This window comes from Cryphonectria parasitica (genome assembly GCF_011745365.1).
Source record: "Cryphonectria parasitica EP155 unplaced genomic scaffold M406scaffold_9, whole genome shotgun sequence".
Classification (NCBI taxonomy): Eukaryota; Fungi; Ascomycota; class Sordariomycetes; order Diaporthales; family Cryphonectriaceae; genus Cryphonectria; species Cryphonectria parasitica.
Window position 1 is genome coordinate 2498499 of NW_024468917.1, and position 20901 is coordinate 2519399.

Sequence of the window (20901 nt, forward strand, 5' to 3'; positions counted from 1 at the left end):
TGGGGAAATTGTTGCATTTGGCGAAGGACAGAATAGACAGAACGAGCGACACTGAGACCCGGCTCAGGAGGTTAGGGAGAGATGGTTGGTCGAGCTCTATCTCCTGACAGCAGGCATGAGAGTCGATGTTGTGCAATTGATGTCGGTTGTGGATGACGCGAAGGTTGCACGGCGCGGGTGGGTAGGAGAAGGAAGAAGAGGAGGAGGAGGGTAGAAAGGTCTGACAAAGGTCAAGTCATGAAGGTTGGAGTTGAGGGACGAGATTGAAGATAGACGGGGACAGATTGAGAGGAGCGGGCAATCGAAGCGGCAGCACAGCACAGGACCACAAGACTTGGACTTGCCCTGACTGCCCCCATGGAGCCGACAGGGGGGTGGTGTGGTTTCTAGGCCAGGGCTGCAACTATTACAATAGTATGGAAGGTCACGGTATATGGTACGCAGTACAAGGTACCTGGTTGAGGGTGTGCGATGTAACCAGTATGCAGCGTGTAGCCTAAGGACACAGAATGTAGCTTGTACCTGGAGGATGAGGGGAAGGATGGAGGGAAGAGGGGGTCGATCTGCGCGGTTTGAGTGGCTGAGGGTGGGCGAGGGGGCATCATGATTGGCCCGGGAAACCAAGTCAGGGCGGAGAAGAGGTTGCATGAACATGGGCTCCACCCAATACTGGGCACCTTGTGCCTGTGAGAACCCTGTGCCTGGCGCATGGAATCAGTATTTCGTAACAGCGAGCCAGGCTATTGCAAAACCAGAGCCCATGGAATACAGGGCCAGGGCATTGTCACCGAGGCAGGTGGCACTGAAAAAAAAACCAACGGCTAAGCGGAAGATAGAATCGGCCCCCGCCCCTCCCGCCTGGTTGCCATTCTTACCATAGTACAGAATTCGATCAGATCTCAATAAAATGCAAGGCCAAAAACCAACACTACATCAGGAGGAGTACAATGGTGCATCCAACTGTTCGTTCTATTCTTCTTTCTTGAAGGGGTGCATGGTGGCTGTAACGTCTGGTCCCGTCCTGCTTCCCATCATACGTACAGTGGAGTTCTACCGATACGCAGTACCAAAGAATAGAAGCTAAAAAGCGTCCAGATTCAGTCAGGTCCAGGGGTCTCAGCCAATGATGACCAAGCGAGAAGGGTAAAAAATAAAATAAAAGACAACTAGATTGGTCGAGAGGCAAATGAGTGCAACAGTAACAGCCTCAGCAAATTTCACGGTACCAGAGTAAATTTGCTAAAAAGAAGATTTATTCTTGGGTATTTGGCCCCAAATGTGCTGATTGATGGGATGACGGGAGGATGCATGGCGCTGGGCGAGAAGAGCCCTTGACAGGGATGGGTCTCTCATCTTCTCACCCTCCCACTCTCACTTCATTCAATAAAGCCATTACTAGTACTATGTACCATAGCACAACATGGTAATTCCTCCATTCCAGCCCTGCGTCGACCCCCCCCCCCTTCCAGGGCCCCCCACAACTCTGGGTCTAGCCACCTAAGGCCGAAGAGGGGACCTGGACTGCTGACCCCCTGCAATTTCAATTCCTCCACTATGTTTCCTCACCAGCGTCAGTGCCGTATTCCCAGACCGGGCGACTCGTCACTTGTCTTTCAGCCCCTACTCGTGATTTTGGAGAGACCCGTGTGGGGGGGGGGGGGTGTTGTTTTGCCTTTCTTCTTCCTTTTTCCCCTGTCCTTTTTTTTTCTTTCTTTTTTCTTGTTTGCTTTTTTGTTCCGCCCTCCCAACTTTGCTCTGATTCCCCAGTAAGGGGTAATTTACATTGAAAGTACCCGCAGGTATCGATCGCGATTTTAGAGTATATTTCACGTCGGAGAATTTTCAAAACATGTTGCAAGTTTTGTAGAATGCTATCTGATAATTGGTGATTACATAGTACTTGAACGGCTAGAAGCAGAACTCAGCTGAGATGGCAGCAGAGTGTTTGTTGTCCATACTATAGAGAGGCAGGAGTTTACGGCCCTGCATCCTCCGTCGCGGCATTTTGGGAGGCCGATCTCGATGGGGCTCAGCCCATCATCCCTCCCTGCTACTACTACCTATGCGTGCTATGGTAGTACAATGGTACAGTCCACCATACGAGCCGAACCCATGATCCTCACTGGGACCCCCTCTCTTTTTTTCGTGTCCCGAATCTCGTGTGCTGCTGTGCCGTATCTCGGGTCACATTCCTGCCCTGTCGCACGCCATGGACTAATGGTAAAATGGTATCATACGTGCATTGCAAATCATCAACGACGATCTACAGGACCCTTTCCGGACCACGTAATAGTTACGCCGGACGGCCGATCCCCGCCCATTTCCACTATACATAGAGGAGCCCCCCATCGTTACGGGGAGGAGGGGGGCTGGCAGCACGGCAGCACGGCAGCATGTCTTACCACGGAGGAGAATGGGAAAGGAAAGGAGGAGGGGGTTGGTTTCTCTCTCATCGTCTTTCAGCAGAGGGGCGCGAGTCGTACGGGCCATCCACCTGAAGCTTCTCATCAACGTTTCTTTTCCCCGCCAATAAGTAATGATTGATTAATTAATTGCACGTTGGTCCCGCAGCTGCTAGTGAGCAGCTAGACTATACTCTTGGCGAGCGGCTTGGACAGGGCGGCAGCGTTGTTTGAGATTGAGTTGAGCTATGCCGCAGCCACGCGCTCCTTGCTCATCAGCAACCCGCTGGCGAAATCATCTATAGGAACCGCTAAGGATATGAAGAAAAGATGTTAATGAAGGAGGAAAGGGGAGGAGGGGGACGAAAAGAACACGAAGAGTAAAACAAGATTCGGTCTTGACCGATGTGGTTCGATGTCCAGCTTTGTCTCGAGGGCGAAGAAGCCCTTGGGTACATTGTCGTGCAACTTTATCTCCCCTTGCCCGTCGCGGCATGACAGCCCCTTGGATTGTTCATGAGGTCTTGCAAGTTATTGACGCGATTTTCTGCTATTTGAGTAGCGAGAGCGCACTCCCGATGAAGGCGATCCGAGATCTTCATGACTCAAATGATCTCAACACGTCCTTTTCAAACGGGTCGCATATGCAGCGGCCAGCGGTCAATCTCGACGGCGCCATTAGTACCTAATTAATATATATATATATATAAACAAATCACTTTCTTGCTACGGATACGAGACCGTCCTATTGGTCCCATGTGAGAGGATCTCTAGCGGGTTAATATCAACCTGGTTTTTTCGTTTTCTACTTTCAGATTCTTCCTTTCCTCTCCCTGCAGATACCTGAACAATAGTGACTGGAAGTGAGTCGGGTTCTCTTCGTCTTCAGATCCAGGAGCGCACTGCATTGTTAGCAACTACTGCTGGCCGTGTCTAGGGTACAGGAAGACCCTGACCATGGTGGCTCGTTTGTAATCCCGCTCATCCTACTCATGCGGCTGCAGCCTCACCGTGGCGAGCTGCTCGCGAGTGTGCTTCCTCCTGGGCCCGCCATTCTGGAATGCTTCCTGAGCCCCTTCCTTCTTTAGACAAGGGGCAAGGAATGCGAATCCGCTCTTTCCCTCCCAAAAGGGCTTGTCTGGTAATAGATGCTGAGGTAAGGGGCCAGGCTGACGGGGCCCGTTGATGGGACCACATCCTTCTTAAAAGACTGGCTGTATATAGACTGCTTGAGAGCCGAAAGTGTGGCGTTGGACCTTTGTTTTCGTTAGATTGCTTTTATTTGGCAAGCTCTTCGCAGTCACTATCATCAGACTGCCGAGAGAGAAGAGAGGTGGCGTCCAGACGTCGCGAGTTGAGAGGCCTCTAGGTACAGGGACAAAGAGCGTCATGGACGGTCCGGCCTGGCCACACGGGGCCGGCACACTGTACACCGTGCTAGCTCTGCCAGGCAGTATAAGAGATGGGCCAAGCGGGGACACAATAGGAAGATACTCGACGCTATCTTGCCGTATGTATGCCAGTCCTATGACCCTGGCCATGCTTCCCTCGACTTGTCTGGTCTATTCCTAGGTGGTGGCCACTGCTACCGCTTGTCCCATTCATCAGTGGTTCGTCCCAAGACGTAGCGACGTGAAGCACAAATACCCTTCTCGTGCAGGGTTACGTTTCGCCGACCTCATGATTGCACTCGATTCAAGGTCTCCATGTCTGGTCTTCCAAACTGTGCCCTTGAGGCATACCTCGATGAGCTATAGGCTATAATCTTTTCGGGGGCATGTGAGCGTTTGGCTAGCCCGCCATTGAGCCCCGCCACGCCAGGACTGCTTTCCCGGGACGCCATCTGATGATATGATGAAGGGTAGAGTATCAACGAGGAGATGCCGCCGTCATAGTTATGGGAGTTGGAACAGTGGAAGGAGGTTCCATATTCAAAGAGAAGCCTAGAAACCCGTTGGGGCATCCTCGGACAAGGAAGGGCTATCTGCCAAACGACGAATCCTGTCCACCAGTTGGTTGAGAGCAACAGCCGATGCGAGGATTCCGGTCACCACGCTCGCTCGCACGGTAAGCCTCCGGTAAGCCTCCAAGATAGAAAGCAGCTGTTCGTCTCATAGAATTTGACATCGCTGTGCGGATAAAATTTCCAGCACTGATTCTGGCACCCCAATGTCTTGTTTGCTGGCCCCTTGGCGACGCAGATAGGGAGGCAAGTCCCGACCTTGAATGTCGCATCGGACCTGTATTTCAGATGATGCCTGAAATGGTGGCCATAGAAGCCAACCAGCCCAGCGCGAGCACATCTTTGCGCAAGCAGCCAGAATCCTCGATGATCCTCAAGTGACATTTGCCAGTCAGCGCAGAGCCTCTCACAACCGGCTGTCAGTATGTGACTAACGAAACTTTCCGTATGATTGTGAGATTCTCGAGTAGGAAGGCAGCCAAGATTATTTCGAGTCGTCTTTGGGACTTAATGAGAGACAAGAGCATCCTGCCCACTTCTTCCTAAGCTCCTCGTGCAGCACCTCACTCGTGAGGTCTCAAGACTGCCGGCAACCGATGTCGAATACTGGGAGATCATAGCACAGCTGTTCGCACCGACTGAAGTTCGTTCTCGACATGACTTACAGACGTGCAAACTTTCGTGTGTTGCTGCACGGTGGCCGAGCGAGGAGGCGAGCCCATACCGTGGCAAGAAATGCCGGTTCATATTTGCTTTCTGAAGATGATCGAACGAGCAACCTGCCTCACAACAGAACCTTGAAGAGAAATAGTATCGAATGCAACGAGTTGGGCAGGAAGGTTTCCCACGACTGTTGGGCCTCCAGTGACACTTGCCACGGGCGCGAGGATGGTCGTCGCTGTAAAATGAATGACAAGTCGGAACTACGTGTTTCCCATGTCCTCAGTCAATCCATTACCATAATAGGAGGCCATTCCGGAGCTGCCGAAACAATGAGGCTCGTGTGAGGAATATTCTCACTATCATCAAAGATCTAGTTCCTCTCGCCAGGCTTCATTTTCAAATATTTGCCATTTCTCCCATTTGATGAAATTGGGTATAGGCGCTGGCAGATGACGTGTGGGTGGCTATACGAGGCCGTGCCGAGCCACGAAATTGGCTCGTGTTGCTATTTTTAAATTTTCGAGGACGCTTGAGTGGTCAAAAGGCGTGTGCACGTTTTTGTGCCGCCCTCGCGCTAGGGAAGAAAAGCCTTGCGGGAACTCTTTGTGATCGGCGCTCTAGCGTGGCTCTCATCGCGTGTCCCGTCCCGTCCCTCATTGTTGAAGGACAATGCACATGATTTTCCGCGGGTAGGCGGGTAACGTAGTAGCGGTAGTATTAGTAGTGAGAGCGGCTGGTGACCATCTGGGAGCGCAGTGGACTGTCGGTCATGTTCCACGGCAGGTGGCCACGGGGCGCAGCCGTGGAGGGCGGGCTTGTGTATCCTTCTCCTTTCAGCTGTCAGCAGTGTCAGGAGGAATTCGGACAGTGGCCATAGACACGGCACGACTGGTGCCAGCGCGAAGGCGGTGAAAGCCGTACATACTATGTTAGTGTGTGTGTATTTGTGTGTGTGTGTGTGTGTGTGTGTTCATACATAGTAGAGGTGTGCGCGTGGTGGGGCCTGCGGGAGGACAAGGGCTGTTTCAGAAGGGCGAGGGGCCTGCAATCCTGTCTTGAGCTTCTTGCTCATGGACCCTTGCGTTCGCAGCGAAGGGGGGAAAACTTCTGGAACGAGATTGATTGGCGAACGGGCCATCGGCAATCCCCAGAATCTTAACTGGCCCCAGTTGGGATCTGCGGGAATAGGGGATGGCCATCTTGGGTGAACGGGCCTCCATATCTCGCTGGCCGGTGATGAATGGATGGTATGATGGTGCCACCTGTGGCCAATGGAGCCCTTGTTCAGGTAAATCAGAGAGCCAAGATGCTCAAACGTTCCGTTCCGTTCATAGGCCAGCCAGCAGACATGGCAGGAGGCATTCGTCCAGCCAAGTCTTGCTGTATGGCATGCCCTCGATGTGGCTCTGCCTTGTATTAGGTAGATGTCTCGCTGGAGTGGCCTGTCCTGTCAAAAGTAGGTTATGTCGAGAAAAGTAAGGTTAGTGTTGTGTTTGTAGTGACGTCGTTTAGAGCTTGTAACCTTGGAATTTGAGTGAGCTACAGCAGGTGTGTGTTTCCCCCTGTGACCCTACCGTAGCATCCTCATGCGTGAGCACGGATTTTGACTTTTGTCGTTGCCTTGTCTGTGCCCTGCCGTGAGATCATGACTTCCTGCCTTGACAAGAAGCGGTAGTGAGTAAGAAATCATGGACTGGTAAGCATCGATGAGATGCCATGGTAAACCAATGCCTGTACTGTGGTAGGACAGCTGAACGATTGCTTTGCCGTTCACTGCCCCCGTTAGGCCCGTGCAAAGTCGAGCTTCTAAAACTTACCAGTGCTGCGGGTTCAACGTCTTCCTGGTGGATCCCCTACTGCCCACTGGTCACTAAAATACAGGCTGGGGACAGTTTGGGGGGGGGGAGGGGATGAGTGACAACTCGACAACCTAACCTTACTGCGGCTAAGCCACAGTGACAACCCCTGTACCGCCAGGTAGGTTATCCTTTTTTTTTATGCGGACCTCCTTTTTTTTCCTGTCTTCCCTTTCATCCTTCCCTCAGCTTTTCTATACTAGGACTGGGCCCCCATCCCGTATCATCTTCGTCTCTTCTACTTTCGAGATTTTTTTTCCCTCTCTCAACTTGCTTTGGCCTCACGTCTTTTCTGTTCACAGCACAGGGTTTGACTTCTGCTCGCGTGACGGAATTGCCGGTGTGGGCTCGCATTCACACCAGCCGCTCGTTGCTTTTCCTTGAAGGCTGACCTCTACACGGCCGAGTCAGGATTAACCTTGTACTTGAATCTACGCGACTGCGGTGTGGATCAGCAACTACTCCCTACGCTACGCCCCAGCCAAGCCCTGAGAGCCAGCGGTTGCCTCCTTTTTCTGGTCCCCTTCTTCAGCTCTTTGTCCTGTCAGCAAGTAACGGTCGGAGTCTCTTTCTTGGTCTCCGCCTTTGCCCTCGCGACAGTCTCCTCCATCCAACCTTCTTCTCTCCGACTTTTGAGCACACAACTCCTCCAAGGCACAACCTGCTCCCACCTCGAGCAGGACGCACCCATCCGCCCCCTCCAACCTACCTCATCATATAGGCAGTCGAGAATCGGCGCTACGTCACTCACAACCAACAGGCCAACATGGCTTACAACGGTGGAGGAGATGATGGTTACGAGCATCATCAGATGCATGATTATAACTCGGAGCACCAGCACCCTACAGGCGTAAGTTGTCCTTTTCTTCTTCTTCTCTTTCTTCTCTCCTCTATTTTTTCTTTACAAAAAACCACCCAATCTTGTACTCCGTGTGCAATTGGAAGTTCCTCATGACGGAGGGTCTGGCGGCTAACACAATATTTTGTGCAATATAGTACCACATGCCTCCAAACCAAGAGAACGATGACGAGGTGCAGCGCTCGCTCCTCAGCGCTGGACAGACGCAGGCTCGTCCCGTCTCAGCCTACAGTCTGACCGAGTCTTATGCCGCAAACCCTTCAGTCACTGTGCCTGGGAGCGGCCTTGGGGAGTACAACAATGAGTACGCAGCTTCTGGCTACCCGCCCCAGGGTCTTGGAGCCCCTGGCTTCCCGGGTGATATCGAGCGTCCTGCTTCCACCGTCGGTGGTGAGGAGGGCTGGGCTGCTCGTCAGGGTGGCGGCGGCGGCCTGGGCCGCTCCAAGACCAGAAGGGTCAAGCTGCAGAAGGGTCACCAGGGTGGTGTCCTCAGTCTTGACTATCCCGTCCCCAGTGCTATCAAGAATGCCGTGCAGGCCAAGTATCGCGATGCCGAGGGAGGCAGCGAGGAGTTCACCAAGATGCGCTACACGGCCGCAACATGCGACCCGAACGACTTCACACTCAAGAACGGTTACGACCTGCGGCCTCGCATGTACAACCGCCACACCGAGCTCCTTATTGCCATCACCTACTACAACGAGGACAAGGTTCTCATGGCGAGAACCCTTCACGGTGTCATGCAGAACATCCGGGATATTGTGAACCTCAAGAAGTCCACCTTCTGGAACAAGGGCGGTCCGGCCTGGCAGAAGATCGTCGTGTGCATGGTGTTCGACGGTATCGAGAAGACCGACAAAGATGTCCTCGATGTCCTTGCCACCGTCGGTGTTTACCAAGATGGTGTCGTCAAGAAGGCCGTCGGTGACCAGGAGACAGTGGCACACATTTTCGAGTACACGACTCAGCTTTCCGTGACGCCCAGCCAGCAGCTCATCCGACCCCTGGACGACAGCCCCCAGACCCTCCCCCCGGTCCAGATGATCTTCTGTGTCAAGCAGAAGAACAGCAAGAAGATCAACTCTCACCGTTGGCTCTTCAACGCTTTTGGCCGTATCCTGAACCCCGAGGTCTGCATCCTGATCGACGCCGGCACCAAGCCCAGCCCCAGGTCGCTCCTTGCCCTGTGGGAGGGTTTCTACAACGACAAGGACCTCGGCGGTGCCTGTGGTGAGATTCATGCTATGCTTGGAAAGGGCGGAAAGAAGCTCCTGAACCCTCTCGTTGCTGTCCAGAACTTCGAGTACAAGATCTCCAACATCCTAGACAAGCCCCTGGAGAGCGCCTTCGGCTATGTTAGTGTCTTGCCCGGTGCCTTCTCCGCCTACCGCTTCCGTGCGATTATGGGCCGCCCGCTGGAGCAGTACTTCCACGGTGACCACACCCTTTCCGCAAAGCTGGGCAAGAAGGGTATCGACGGCATGAACATCTTCAAGAAGAACATGTTCTTGGCCGAGGATCGTATCCTCTGTTTCGAGCTGGTCGCTAAGGCTGGCCAGAAGTGGCATCTCACCTATATCAAGGCGGCCAAGGGCGAGACGGATGTTCCCGAGGGTGCTCCCGAGTTTATCTCGCAGCGTCGAAGATGGCTCAACGGCTCGTTCGCCGCCAGTTTGTACTCCACGATGCACTTTGCTCGGTTCTACAAGTCTGGTCACAACATCATCCGCATGTTCTTCTTCCACGTCCAGCTCCTCTACAACACCGCCCAGCTCATCTTCTCCTGGATTTCGCTCGCTTCTTACTGGCTCACCACCTCCGTCATCTTGGATCTCGTCGGCGACCCGCAGGACTCTGGGGAGAGCTCTACAATGGTGGGCTTTCCCTTCGGCAACACTGTTACCCCCAAGTTCAACGCTGCGATCAAGTACATCTACTTGGCATTCGTCATCCTGCAATTCATCCTGGCCCTGGGTAACAGGCCGAAGGGCTCCAAGTACACATACATCACCTCCTTCTGTGTCTTCGCCCTGGTCCAGTTCTACATCCTCATCGACTCTGTGTATCTGATCTACCGGGCTTTCCACCAAGGTCTTGGCATCCACACGGATAGCGCTGCCGCCTTCCTCAAGAGCTTGTTTGGTGGTGGCAACACGGGTGGTGTCCTGCTCCTGACCATTTTCACCATCTACGGTATCTACTATATTGCCTCCTTTATGTATCTCGACCCTTGGCACATGTTCCACTCTTATCCCTTCTATCTGTTGCTCATGTCGACGTACATCAACATCCTCATGGTCTACGCCTTCAACAACTGGCACGATGTGTCCTGGGGTACCAAGGGTTCCGACGCCAGCGAGAAGATCCCGGCTGCCAAAGTCATCAAGGACGAGAAGAGCGCAGAAGAGGCCGTGGTGGAGATCGAGGACGAAAAGCCCCAGGAGGACGTCGACACCCAGTTTGAGCAGACTGTCAGGCGCGCCCTTACCCCCTACAAGGAGGTTGTCGAGGAGGACGAGGCCGATGTTCAGGACTCTTACAAGTCTTTCCGAACGGGTCTGGTCGTGGCATGGCTTTTCACCAACTGCTTCCTGGCTGTTGGCATTACGAGCTCCAACTTCAACGGTGGTTTCAGTACCGTAAGTGTAACTTTCCAATCGCTCGCCCACCCTCCTCCCTCTCCCCATTATTCCTTGGAGACGTGACTAACATGCGTCCCATATAGAACACCGTGCAAAACCGACAGGCTATGTTCTTCGAGGTTCTGCTGTACTCGACTGCCTTCCTGTCCCTGATCCGCTTCATCGGCTTCTGCTGGTTCCTGGGTAAGACCGGCATCATGTGCTGCTTCGCCAGGCGGTAATCTGGCGAAATCATGCTTTCAATTTACAGCGGCCTGATCTTCCCGGCGAGAACAAAATTGTCGACATTTTGACTGGTCAAAGTCTCAATTCATTCCCCGGGCAGCAAGTATCTACTAGTGGCAAGTTATATACTGAGCCCAATACAACCAACGACACTTGGTACAACAGGGTGGACTCGGCAGGCGAGAGCACTATTCAGTTTGGTCTAATTTGGCGGAATGTCAGTTGGCACCGTAACGCGCAGGCCCCCCTCCCCCTCAATGTTGAGATCCTGTAACTCTTGGTTTCTGGATTCTCTGGAGACTTGTCACCATTTTTTGTATTTGCATTCTGGAAAGGGGGTTGGCATCAGAGTTGTTGATCAAGGCAAGACGGATTGGACATATTGGTGGGAGCGAGAGGATCTGCAAAAGAATTTCATGGCGAATCACGGCGTTTCACGCGCGCGCGAGAGAGAGAGAGATACTGATACTGTTTTCCTGTCCTTTTTCCTTTTTGAATCTTCAACGTGAAGAACATTGGCCGTCGCATGTCGACTCATATACACTCTTCACAAGGACATAATGTTATATCATTTCTAACCACACGCTTCCACCAATACCACTTGGCTTGTCCTACTATATGCTGCTTTTGGCCGTCTCGGAGATGGTAGATGAATGTTCTACTTGCCACGACATCCTTCAGCGTGGCTTGTTGCTCTTGCTAGGTAAGTGAGAGGAGAGTCGGCAAGTATCAAGGTTGACTGAGGTTTTACCATAATACAAACAGCAGTGTTAAATTCTTGCAAGTATCATGCAAATTGTTGCTGTAGTATAAACAAGTTTGGTTGGAAAGTAGCCCAGATTTAGGAATTGGTCAGACATGCGTCCCCGACTGTTAAGGCGTTAGTTGATGGCCAGGCCTTTATCTTATCGCTCGGGGGCCAATAGTGCCTAACAACCCACAGCGTCATACCCAATCTCCCCACTCTACATCCATTTCGAGAGGCACAACACACTCGCTTTTCATCGCTTGTGTCTATTTAGCGTCAGTGTCTCATCAGACGGATTGGTGAGGCTTGGTCCCTTCACCAAACATCGCCATTTCAAAAGCCCCCCTCCTCTTCCGTCTCTCTATTACCTCGCCGACCCCGCACCCCCTGTCTCGACACTGCAAACACCGCCACCGTTCGGCACTCCTCGCAACACACGCGCCTACCTCCCCCAGCCATTTTCTTCTTCGCCCTTGGGTTGTGACGACACCCACCCGCCGTCAAGATGCTAAAGATCTGGTCCATGAAAAAGGAACAACAAAAGGCCGACCAGGCTGATGTTGCGACTGGCAAGAAGAAGAAGGTGACTGCAGCGCAGCTCCGCGTGCAGAAGGACCTCGACGAGCTCAGCCTGCCCTCGACCATGAAGACCGAATTTCCCGACCCCGACAATATCCTGCACTTTGTGCTGACGATCGAGCCTGACGAGGGCATGTACAAGGGCGGTTGCTTCACGTTCAACTTCGACGTGGGCCAGAACTTCCCCCACGAGCCGCCCAAGGTGCTGTGCAATGAGAAGATCTACCATCCCAACATCGACCTGGAGGGCAAGGTGTGCCTGAACATCCTACGGGAGGACTGGAAGCCGGTGCTCAACCTCAACGCCGTTATCGTGGGGCTGCAGTTCCTGTTCCTAGAGCCCAACGCGAGCGACCCGCTCAACAAGGATGCTGCGGATGACCTGAGGAACAACAGGGAAGGGTTCAAGCGGAACGTCAAGACGAGTATGGCCGGTGGGAACGTGAGAGGTGAGTCCTTTTACCGGGTTCTGAAATAGGACAGAAGGGCCAAGAGGACGGTTTTGAAGTAAAGATCCCCCAGAGTCGACATAGCCGCCTCCATTCCTGGGACCAACCGCCTGTACACACACCCAGGGACGGCGAGGCGAACAACATAGCAAGGAGGAGGTGGAGAAGGAGGAGGAGGAGGTTACATGGAGATGGAGGACAGATTCATCGAAGAGAAGATCGGAATAGAGGTTGGACAATGGCGAGGGGCCGGTGGACATGCTGATTGATATAGCGAGGCACCTCGTGAGCGTTCGTCCAGACGTTCAACACAAAACATAGACAAGACGTGGGCAACAAAAAGGGCGGACATGATGACTTTACGAGCGTTTCATGTAGATTTCTCTCCTGATGCAGAGACCTACAGCATTTGGAATTATCTACAACACCCCCATACTTTCTCTTCTGGTACACCTTTACTATCGTGATGCTCGCCCGGCAAAAAGCCCTGACCTAGAAAACGGTGACTGACTTTTTCCTTCACCTTTCTTCCGCCCTTCCTTCCTGGGACACATGTTGTACTACTGTGTAATATTATGTAGCATATACTATGGTAGAAAAGAGAAAAGAGGTTGGTTGCACAGCACTGTGGGGAAGGGCGCCCGTTGAGAGGCACAACAGAGGTCCTACAACAGAGTTTGTGTACTGGCTGAGTGGTGGACCCCTGAATTCCAATCCAGACCAGCATGCAAAACCCTGCCGCCGGCAGCCACCCCACAAAACCCATTCTACTACTATGGTACTAGCCACACTAGGCCCACCGCCTGAGCGCCGATTTTCGCTGACCTTTTTCGAGGTCGAAAATTTTGGTGGAACACCATTCGGCGAGCCGACCGGAGCTCTCGAGCTACCTGGTAATAATATTCCTGCTGCGACCCAGGACGTCCACAACACTTTCTCCCGTTTCTTGTTGTCACCGTCTGTTTCTCTCTGTACACCCCCCCAAATTCAAATCCCCCCTCCAATTCCCCTCCCTCCCCATCCACAAGATGTCTGCCAGAGGTTTCTCCAACGCCGTGCGGCCCGTGGCCCGCCAATTGACAAAGTCTGCCGTCCAGAGGCGCACCTTCGTCTCTGCCCTCGGCGCCGCGACCAGAGCCACTGCTGCTGTCGCTCGTCCTGTTCTCGCCGGCCCCATGCAACAGCAGACCCGTGGTGTCAAGACCATTGACTTTGCTGGCACCAAGGAGGTCGTCTATGGTAAGTTCTTTTGCTGAGACGCGCGCACTCAATTGGTCTCCTTGTGGACGCTATGTGCTGACCCCTAACTTTTCTTTTCTGCGCGCCACAGAGCGTGAGGACTGGCCCAAGGAGAAGCTCCTGGTGAGTCACCCATTCTCCCCTTTCCCTTCAATGACGATGGAGTCCTCCACAAGATGGCTGGTGTCGTACAAACTTTGTATGTGTCGTACAAGTCTTACTAATAACCCCCTTTACAGGACTACTTCAAGAACGACACCCTCGCCCTGATCGGCTACGGTTCCCAGGGTCACGGTCAGGGTCTTAACCTCCGTGACAACGGCCTGAACGTCATCATTGGTGTGCGAAAGGAGGGCAAGTCGTGGAAGGACGCCGTGCAGGATGGCTGGGTCCCTGGAAAGAACCTGTTTGAGGTTGACGAGGCCATCTCCAAGGGCACCATCATCATGAACCTGCTCAGCGACGCTGCCCAGTCCGAGACCTGGCCCCACATCAAGCCCCAGATTACCAAGGGAAAGGTGAGTCATTACGTTCTCTCTCCTGGTCCTTCAGGTCTACTGTGTGTGTGTGTCTCCAAAGCTGACCATAGACCCTTCCCTTCTTTCTCTACAGACCCTGTACTTCTCCCACGGTTTCTCCCCCGTCTTCAAGGACCGCACCCACGTTGAGGTGCCCAAGGACGTCGATGTCATCCTTGTGGCCCCCAAGGGCTCTGGCCGTACCGTCCGCTCCCTCTTCCGCGAGGGCCGTGGCATCAATTCGTCCGTTGCTGTCTACCAGGACGTGACCGGCAAGGCCGAAGAGAAGGCCATCGCCATGGGTGTGGCCGTGGGCTCTGGATACCTCTACAAGACCACCTTCGAGAAGGAGGTGTACTCGGATCTGTACGGCGAGCGTGGCTGCCTGATGGGCGGTATCCACGGTATGTTCCTGGCGCAGTACGAGGTGCTGCGTGAGCGCGGCCACAGCCCCTCTGAGGCCTTTAACGAGACCGTCGAGGAGGCGACGCAGTCCCTGTACCCCCTGATTGGCTCCCACGGCATGGACTGGATGTACGAGGCTTGCTCCACCACCGCCCGCCGCGGTGCCATCGACTGGACCCCCCGCTTCAAGGATGCCCTGAAGCCCGTCTTCAACTCCCTGTACGACTCTGTCAAGAACGGCGAGGAGACCCAGCGCTCTCTGGACTACAACGGCCAGAAGGATTACCGTGAGAAGTTCGAGGCCGAGATGGAGGAGATCCGCAGCATGGAGATCTGGAGGGCCGGCAAGGCTGTCCGATCCCTGCGTCCTGAGAACCAGAAGTAAACAACTCTGCCTGCTGTCATGAGCAGGTTGGTTGACGGTGTTGGCGGCGATGGTTTTTACAGGAGGGGATACTGATTCTGACTAACTGACTGGGTGGGCTATGGCAGATGCAACGGGTCGGGCAGGACAAATGTCTGGCACGTGCAGCTCGAGAAAAGAAAAAAAGATGGCTAATTGCTTGTTGTTTCTTCTTTTTTCTTTCTTTTGTTATCTACTTGGTTGATACTCGATGATTCTTAGAATCTACGCGCAAGGCTCAAAACGTGAATTTGTATACTACGTCCGTCTCCAAAAATGTTGCAGCACGTCGTGTCGTGGTGATCGTCATGTGTTGTGAGCATTGCAGGTTCCTGAAGTTTTTTGCCCTTGTGGCTTCCGTTATCGGCCCTCCCCTCAGTGCTGCAGTGCGAATGCATCTCGACATCCGCGACTGGCCGCTTCTCAATCTTCAACCCCACGATCTTTAAGCCGAGTTCTTAGGATTTTTTACTCAATCAGAGGAGTTCTCATCTTATCTGCTACATATCGTCTTAGCTCATGATTATTAGAGCATGTCGCCGATGAGCACGTCGGCGCCCTGACTAATTCACTTCTTTTGCGATCGCTGTCGTTGCGCGATCGCGTACATTACTTGTCGACCAATTGTGGGACTTGACGGGCAGATACAATAATTATCAAGCCTTGTTCAACATACAGGGACACTCCCTTCCTTCCAGATCACCTCCCATCCCCAAAATCTACCCATCAACCGACTCACTCATCCACAAAAGATGGCAGACCTATCCACATGTCCGCCTCTAACCAGAGACTCGGTCCGCGCCGCCCAAGATCTCATCAAACCCTACGTCCACCTCACCCCCGTCCTCACCAATGCGACCCTCACGCGGCTCGCCTCCACGCCGCGCTCTGCCGCCGACCTCGAGGGCACACGATGGGCGGGCCGAACTCCGGCGCGCCCGACGGTGCGGCTGTGGTTCAAGTGCGAGAATTTCCAGCGGATCGGGGCGTTCAAGGCGAGAGGTGCGTTTCATGCCGTGGAGAGGCTGAAGAAGGATAAGGCTTGGGTCGAGGGAGGAGGCATGGAGAGGGGGATTCTTACGCATAGCTCTGGTAGGTTCTGTTCTGTAAACGACTGATGATGGTCTTGTCCCCCTGTCTTGGGTGTTGTTTTGTGTGTGTGTTTGTGGAATATTAGAAGAATTTACACTCACCACTCTTCCCAGGCAACCATGCTCAGGCCGTTGCCCTCGCAGCCAAGGAGAACAACATACCCGCCTACATTATCATGCCCGAGATCTCGGCACCCCCCAAGATCGCCGGCACCAAAGGCTACGGGGCCAATGTCATTTTCAGCGGGTCCACGGCGCCCGAGAGGGAGGCCGCTGCAGAGAAGGTCCTCAAGGAGACGGGGGCGACGTTTGTGCCGCCGTATGATCATCCAGACATCATGCTGGGCCAAGGTACGCTCGGGCTGGAGCTGCAGGAGCAGGTGGAGAGGCTCATGGCGCAGAAGGACCAGGACGGCCATGACCTTGACGCGAGATTCGCGAGCACAAAGAAGGCGGCGGCGGCGGCGGCGGCGACTGAGGGCAAGGCAAAAGGCCTGGACGTCATCCTGGCGCCGTGCGGCGGAGGAGGCATGCTCTCGGGCGTGGCACTATCCTGCGAGGGTACAGGCATCACTGTCTTCGGCACCGAGCCCGAGTTCCAGGGCGCCGATGACTGCAAGCGCGGGTTTGAGGCCGGCCACCGCATTGAGGCTGTTTCATCCCTCACCATCGCCGACGGCCTGCGCACCCCCGTCGGTAAGTTCCCCTGGTCTGTCATCTACGAGCGGCGCCTGGTGCGGCAGATGTTCAGCGCCACGGAGGACGAGATCAGGGATGCGCTGGCTTTGGTGCTCGAGAGGATGAAGGTTATGGTCGAGCCAAGCGCCGTAGTTCCGCTGGCGGTGGTGCTCTTCAATGAGGACTTTCGATCGCTGGTGGAGAGGGAGGCTGGAGAGGAAGGGTGGGATATTGGGGTTGTATTCAGTGGGGGAAATGTTGCTCTGAAGAACTTGGGTAAGATATTTGGCTCTTGAGGATGAATGTCAAGATGTTTCTTGCTGTCCTGTGCATATCGGCTTGAGAGCATAGACGCATGAGCGCCCATGTGTGCTGAGCGATAAAGAGGAGACGACGAGGACGACTAGCATGAACATACAATTGAGATTTCTGGCCAGGACGAAGGCTCGAGAGGTTGCCTCATTCTCCGTCACGTTGATAACAGCACATTTGAGAGTGAAATGTTCTTCTCTCGTTTACCTCAGGGTGTGTCTGCTGTCGACGGGGACGTGTCTGCTCACCCAGGAGGACCCAGTACCACGAATAGTAGCTCTTTCGGCTCTTCTGATATCAGTATCAGGGTGAATCTGCGCTGGATCTCGTCACGGCCCCCCTCTATCTCTTTCTCGTCACAGAACACTTTCGTCTCAATCTTGTGAGGGGGCTTCCTACATGAAGGCCTCTTAGGCTACGCGTGAGCCCACCCACGAACATACATCTAAGAAGAGGGTGGGTGGGCTGTTCATGAAAACGACGACAAACTATCCCCCTTTTCATTTAACAACAAAATACCCAGAAGATGAGGAAAGAAGTCTATAAACATCCCACGATGTGTCTGCTCACCGCTGTGTTCTCGTACCACTCACAACACAGCCAGGTGAGTCAACAGAGAATGGTAGATTATCATGGGAAGGATAGAGGGAGGGAGAAGGCTGAGAAGCCAAGCGAGATTCAGCCATTATTTGTTTTATTTTCTTCCTCCTCAGCCACGTCAAAGAGGTTTGAGATCTCGCACACGTCTCGGCGGCCTCGGAGCCATGGTCTGAGGTCCTTGTTCCTGCAAAACCCACCGAATTTGTCGGCAAATCTCGTCGGTATCAGAGCACATCAGATCATAATGATACATAGTCGTTAGATTTCCTTTGTTTGCGTTTCTCCGTGGTAGGCGGCATCTACTTTGAACCGCGCAAAGCGATATTGTGTTTAGTCAGGGGCGTTTCAGAGGTAGAAGAATCCCTCTCCCACATCAACAAAAAGGAGGAGGAGGTCCCCTTGCATGAGTGAGGCGAAGGGTCGTGCCGTGGTGTCACCCTGTTGCCGCTCCAGTCGATCACGGGTGATTGACGGATTGGATTGAATGATCTTCCTTGTCCCTGCATTAGACGGGGGCGCCGGTTGTCGCATCGTGTACTCGCCGTTGTGTAATCTAGTGGTCCATTGTTTGTTGGTAAGAAGGAGGAGGGAAGACGCGGTCATGGGTCCCTCAATAGTGTGCGGCAAGAGACTTAATCTCCTGTACGTCTCACCTGCTCCTGCAGTAGGCAAAATAGCTCAGAAGCGAGGAGGTGGGCCGGGTCCTCGTCGCCTGGACTCAGTGTTATTAAACGGTGTGACCATGACTTGGGGCCTTCAATTATAGGACGGGAAGGCCATTTATTTACACCAGGTCGAAACAGACCAGACAATCAAGCAAGCTTCAAGTACTGTACTTAGAAATAAGAGGAAGAAGAAAAAAAGAAGAAGGACGGGATACTCTGATGTTTCTTCTTCTCCCCCTTCTTCTTGACACCAAAATACTATGTACAAGCAGATTATGATCAACGGTCTGGACTGGCTTGTCCAGAATTGCCTCGCTCGGCTGACGGGCTGGGGCAACTTGACCCGGGCAAGATTTGAACGGCCTGAGTAGATCTGAAGGGCTGGAGTATACCCGTCATGATCGTTTCGATGACACTTGGTCCCTGTCTACCGCTCATGTAGTGGTTGTCTTGGTCGTCAGACGAGGCGAGGCCCAGACGAAAGAGGGACTTCTCTCTCGCCCGCGCGCGTGGGGCGGACTGCCTTGTTCACTTCATCCAGAGTTGCCACCGTCCCCGCCAAGCCGTTTATCATTTGGCCTGCTCGTTTTTTGGTTCAGCAGGTTCATTTCCCGGCCCCTGTACGCCACAGTGGCAGGAGGGAGGAAAACGAGGAAATCAAGAGACCTCTTCCAGTAGATTCTCGAGTCCACCCACTCACTCACTTCGCACACTCACTGGCATTTTGGGTGAAGGAGAAAGGTGATACTGTGCCGGACCAAAACTGGCCTCTAGGCAAATATATGCATCTGTCTGTTTGTCCTTGAGAACGGTTTTACATACACAGGCATACATACATTGTGGACCTCATTTGACAAAAAGAGGCCATAAACACGACCAGCAGCAGTAGCAAAAAGGAAGAGCCAGGTGGTGAATGAATGATGTTGGGTTGGAATTTTGGTCTTTCTTCTCTCTTGGTCCGAGCCGTCGTCTTTTTTTTTTGGCTGTAGTCTCTGTCCTGTTGTCGACGACCCAACTGCAAAACCCTTCCCGCCCAGAGAGAAGAGAAGAGAGCGAGTGAAAACGATTTCTCTCCCACTCTCAATCTGGGCTAATCTTCCTCGTGTCCACACACACATACACATACACTGACAAGTGATGAGCACGCTTCCCTCTTCTTCTGAGGGCCAGAGTGAAAGCGCACAAACCCCCTCCAAACGAATTATGAGAATTAAGTACCATTTCCCTCTGATCTCTTCCTTTCCTTCTCAGCCTCCCTCTGCGTTTCTCCGCCGGCAAGACCTGCACCGAAATAGACCATCTAAAAAGGCGCAAGACAATGAAAAGACGCGAATAACAGTGTGAAGAGCAAGAAGGAAAGGTCCGTCGCCGGAAACCAGAGAGAGTTGACCGACAGTGGTAGGTGGTATGATTAATGTCGTCTAAGTTATATTTCGTCAAGCATCGTTTGTACCATGGCCAATCCCAACAAACCCGGCCTAGAACCCTCACTTTTCTCTATCCCCAGTCTAACTCCCTCCCAATTCACACGCCCATATCAATTTTCCTCTCTTTTAAAGATTGAAGATTGAATAAGAACGCATTTACAGGAGCAAGGCAGCCAGACCCAGGGCACCAGCCAGACCAGCACCAGACAGGACAGCAGTCTTGCCGGCGCCGGCGGTGGCGATGGGCGGGGAGCTGGTGGTGGCAGAGCCGGCGGGGGAGGAGCCAACAACACTGGGAGAGCCGGTGCCGACGGGGACAGGGCCGGTGGAGAGAGTGGTGACGGTGCCGTTGGAGTAAGGGACAGAGGCAGGCGCAGAGGTGGGGATGGCAACGGGGGTGGTGGTGGTCTCGGCGCACTCGGAGGTGGTGGTGGTCAGGGGGTGAGTGATGGTGCAGGGGCAGTCCGTGATGGTCAGCGTGGTGGCCTAGAAATCTTGTGTTAGCTTGTTTGCTGTCTCCAAAGAGCACGAGAAGAGAGAAACTGACCGAGGTGATGGTGTAGGTGGTGCCGGCGTGGGTGAGGACGGTGGCCTCAGGGCAGTACGTGGTCAGAGCCGTCACAACCTCGGTGGTGTACGAGACGTTGCTCGCACTGCTGAAGGCGTGGGTGCCAGCGACGGCGGCGGCGAGAACAGCGGCGACAGAGTACTGCATTTTGACGGTTTGTGTTGTTGAGGGAGAGGGAGAGAGAGAGAGAGAGAGAGAGAGAGAGAATTAGATTAATAAGAACCCGGTGAGGAATTTGGTAGATTGTTTGTCTTTGATCTGCTCGAGAGCTGAGAACGAATGAAATTGACTGTAGAAGTCAGGGTAGGTAGCTTTGAGAGTTGAGTGAGTGAACGTGGGTGAGGAGGAGGAGGAGGAGAAGAAGAGAGGGGATCCACACAGCAGCGAGGGGCCTGAGGAACTTTTATATATACTATGGACAATAGATACAGATTGACAGCCCCATAGACGGGGCGCGTTGGAACCCAAGACTCGGGAGATTACATTCTGGGGTGGGTACTGTGGGCTGTGACTGACTCTACACAGTAGTACCATTGCGGGAAAAGCAACGAAGAAGAAGAGAGAGAGGGGAAAAAAGAGTCAGACGGGGATGTTGGAAGAGGCGGACAG

At 53.4% G+C, this 20901-nt stretch overlaps 5 protein-coding genes across 5 annotated transcripts; 4 read left to right on the forward strand and 1 right to left on the reverse strand.

Moving 5' to 3' along the window:
• The first annotated feature begins 7164 nt into the window (after window positions 1–7164).
• Window positions 7165–11195, forward strand: M406DRAFT_83839 (family 2 glycosyltransferase). Its single transcript, XM_040926039.1, has 3 exons — window positions 7165–7734; window positions 7881–10382; window positions 10469–11195. The coding sequence occupies exons 1-3, from the start codon at window positions 7651–7653 to the stop codon at window positions 10604–10606; spliced, it is 2724 nt and encodes a 907-aa protein (XP_040772089.1). The 5' UTR covers window positions 7165–7650; the 3' UTR covers window positions 10607–11195.
• A 397-nt stretch (window positions 11196–11592) lies between these two features.
• M406DRAFT_358483 (putative NEDD8 conjugating enzyme) lies at window positions 11593–12815 on the forward strand. The gene has a single exon (XM_040923908.1). The coding sequence runs from the start codon at window positions 11864–11866 to the stop codon at window positions 12413–12415; it is 552 nt and encodes a 183-aa protein (XP_040772090.1). The 5' UTR covers window positions 11593–11863; the 3' UTR covers window positions 12416–12815.
• A 551-nt stretch (window positions 12816–13366) lies between these two features.
• On the forward strand, window positions 13367–15223 carry IV-2 (mitochondrial genome maintenance). The gene is made up of 4 exons (XM_040926264.1): window positions 13367–13625; window positions 13717–13748; window positions 13865–14143; window positions 14238–15223. Exons 1-4 carry the CDS (start codon window positions 13415–13417, stop codon window positions 14931–14933), a joined length of 1218 nt encoding a protein of 405 aa, XP_040772091.1. The 5' UTR covers window positions 13367–13414; the 3' UTR covers window positions 14934–15223.
• A 480-nt stretch (window positions 15224–15703) lies between these two features.
• Window positions 15704–17016, forward strand: M406DRAFT_47853 (uncharacterized protein; the record flags this gene model as incomplete). Its single annotated transcript, XM_040924347.1, has 3 exons — window positions 15704–16043; window positions 16157–16422; window positions 16495–17016. The coding sequence occupies 3 exons, from the start codon at window positions 15704–15706 to the stop codon at window positions 17014–17016; spliced, it is 1128 nt and encodes a 375-aa protein (XP_040772092.1).
• Window positions 17017–20162: 3146 nt separating this feature from the next.
• Window positions 20163–20439, reverse strand: M406DRAFT_225099 (uncharacterized protein; the record flags this gene model as incomplete). The annotated part of the gene is made up of 2 exons (XM_040915718.1): window positions 20163–20210; window positions 20272–20439. Coding segments are annotated over 2 exons (216 nt in total), but the record flags the coding sequence as incomplete, so codon positions are not given.
• Between the last annotated feature and the right edge of the window lie 462 nt (window positions 20440–20901).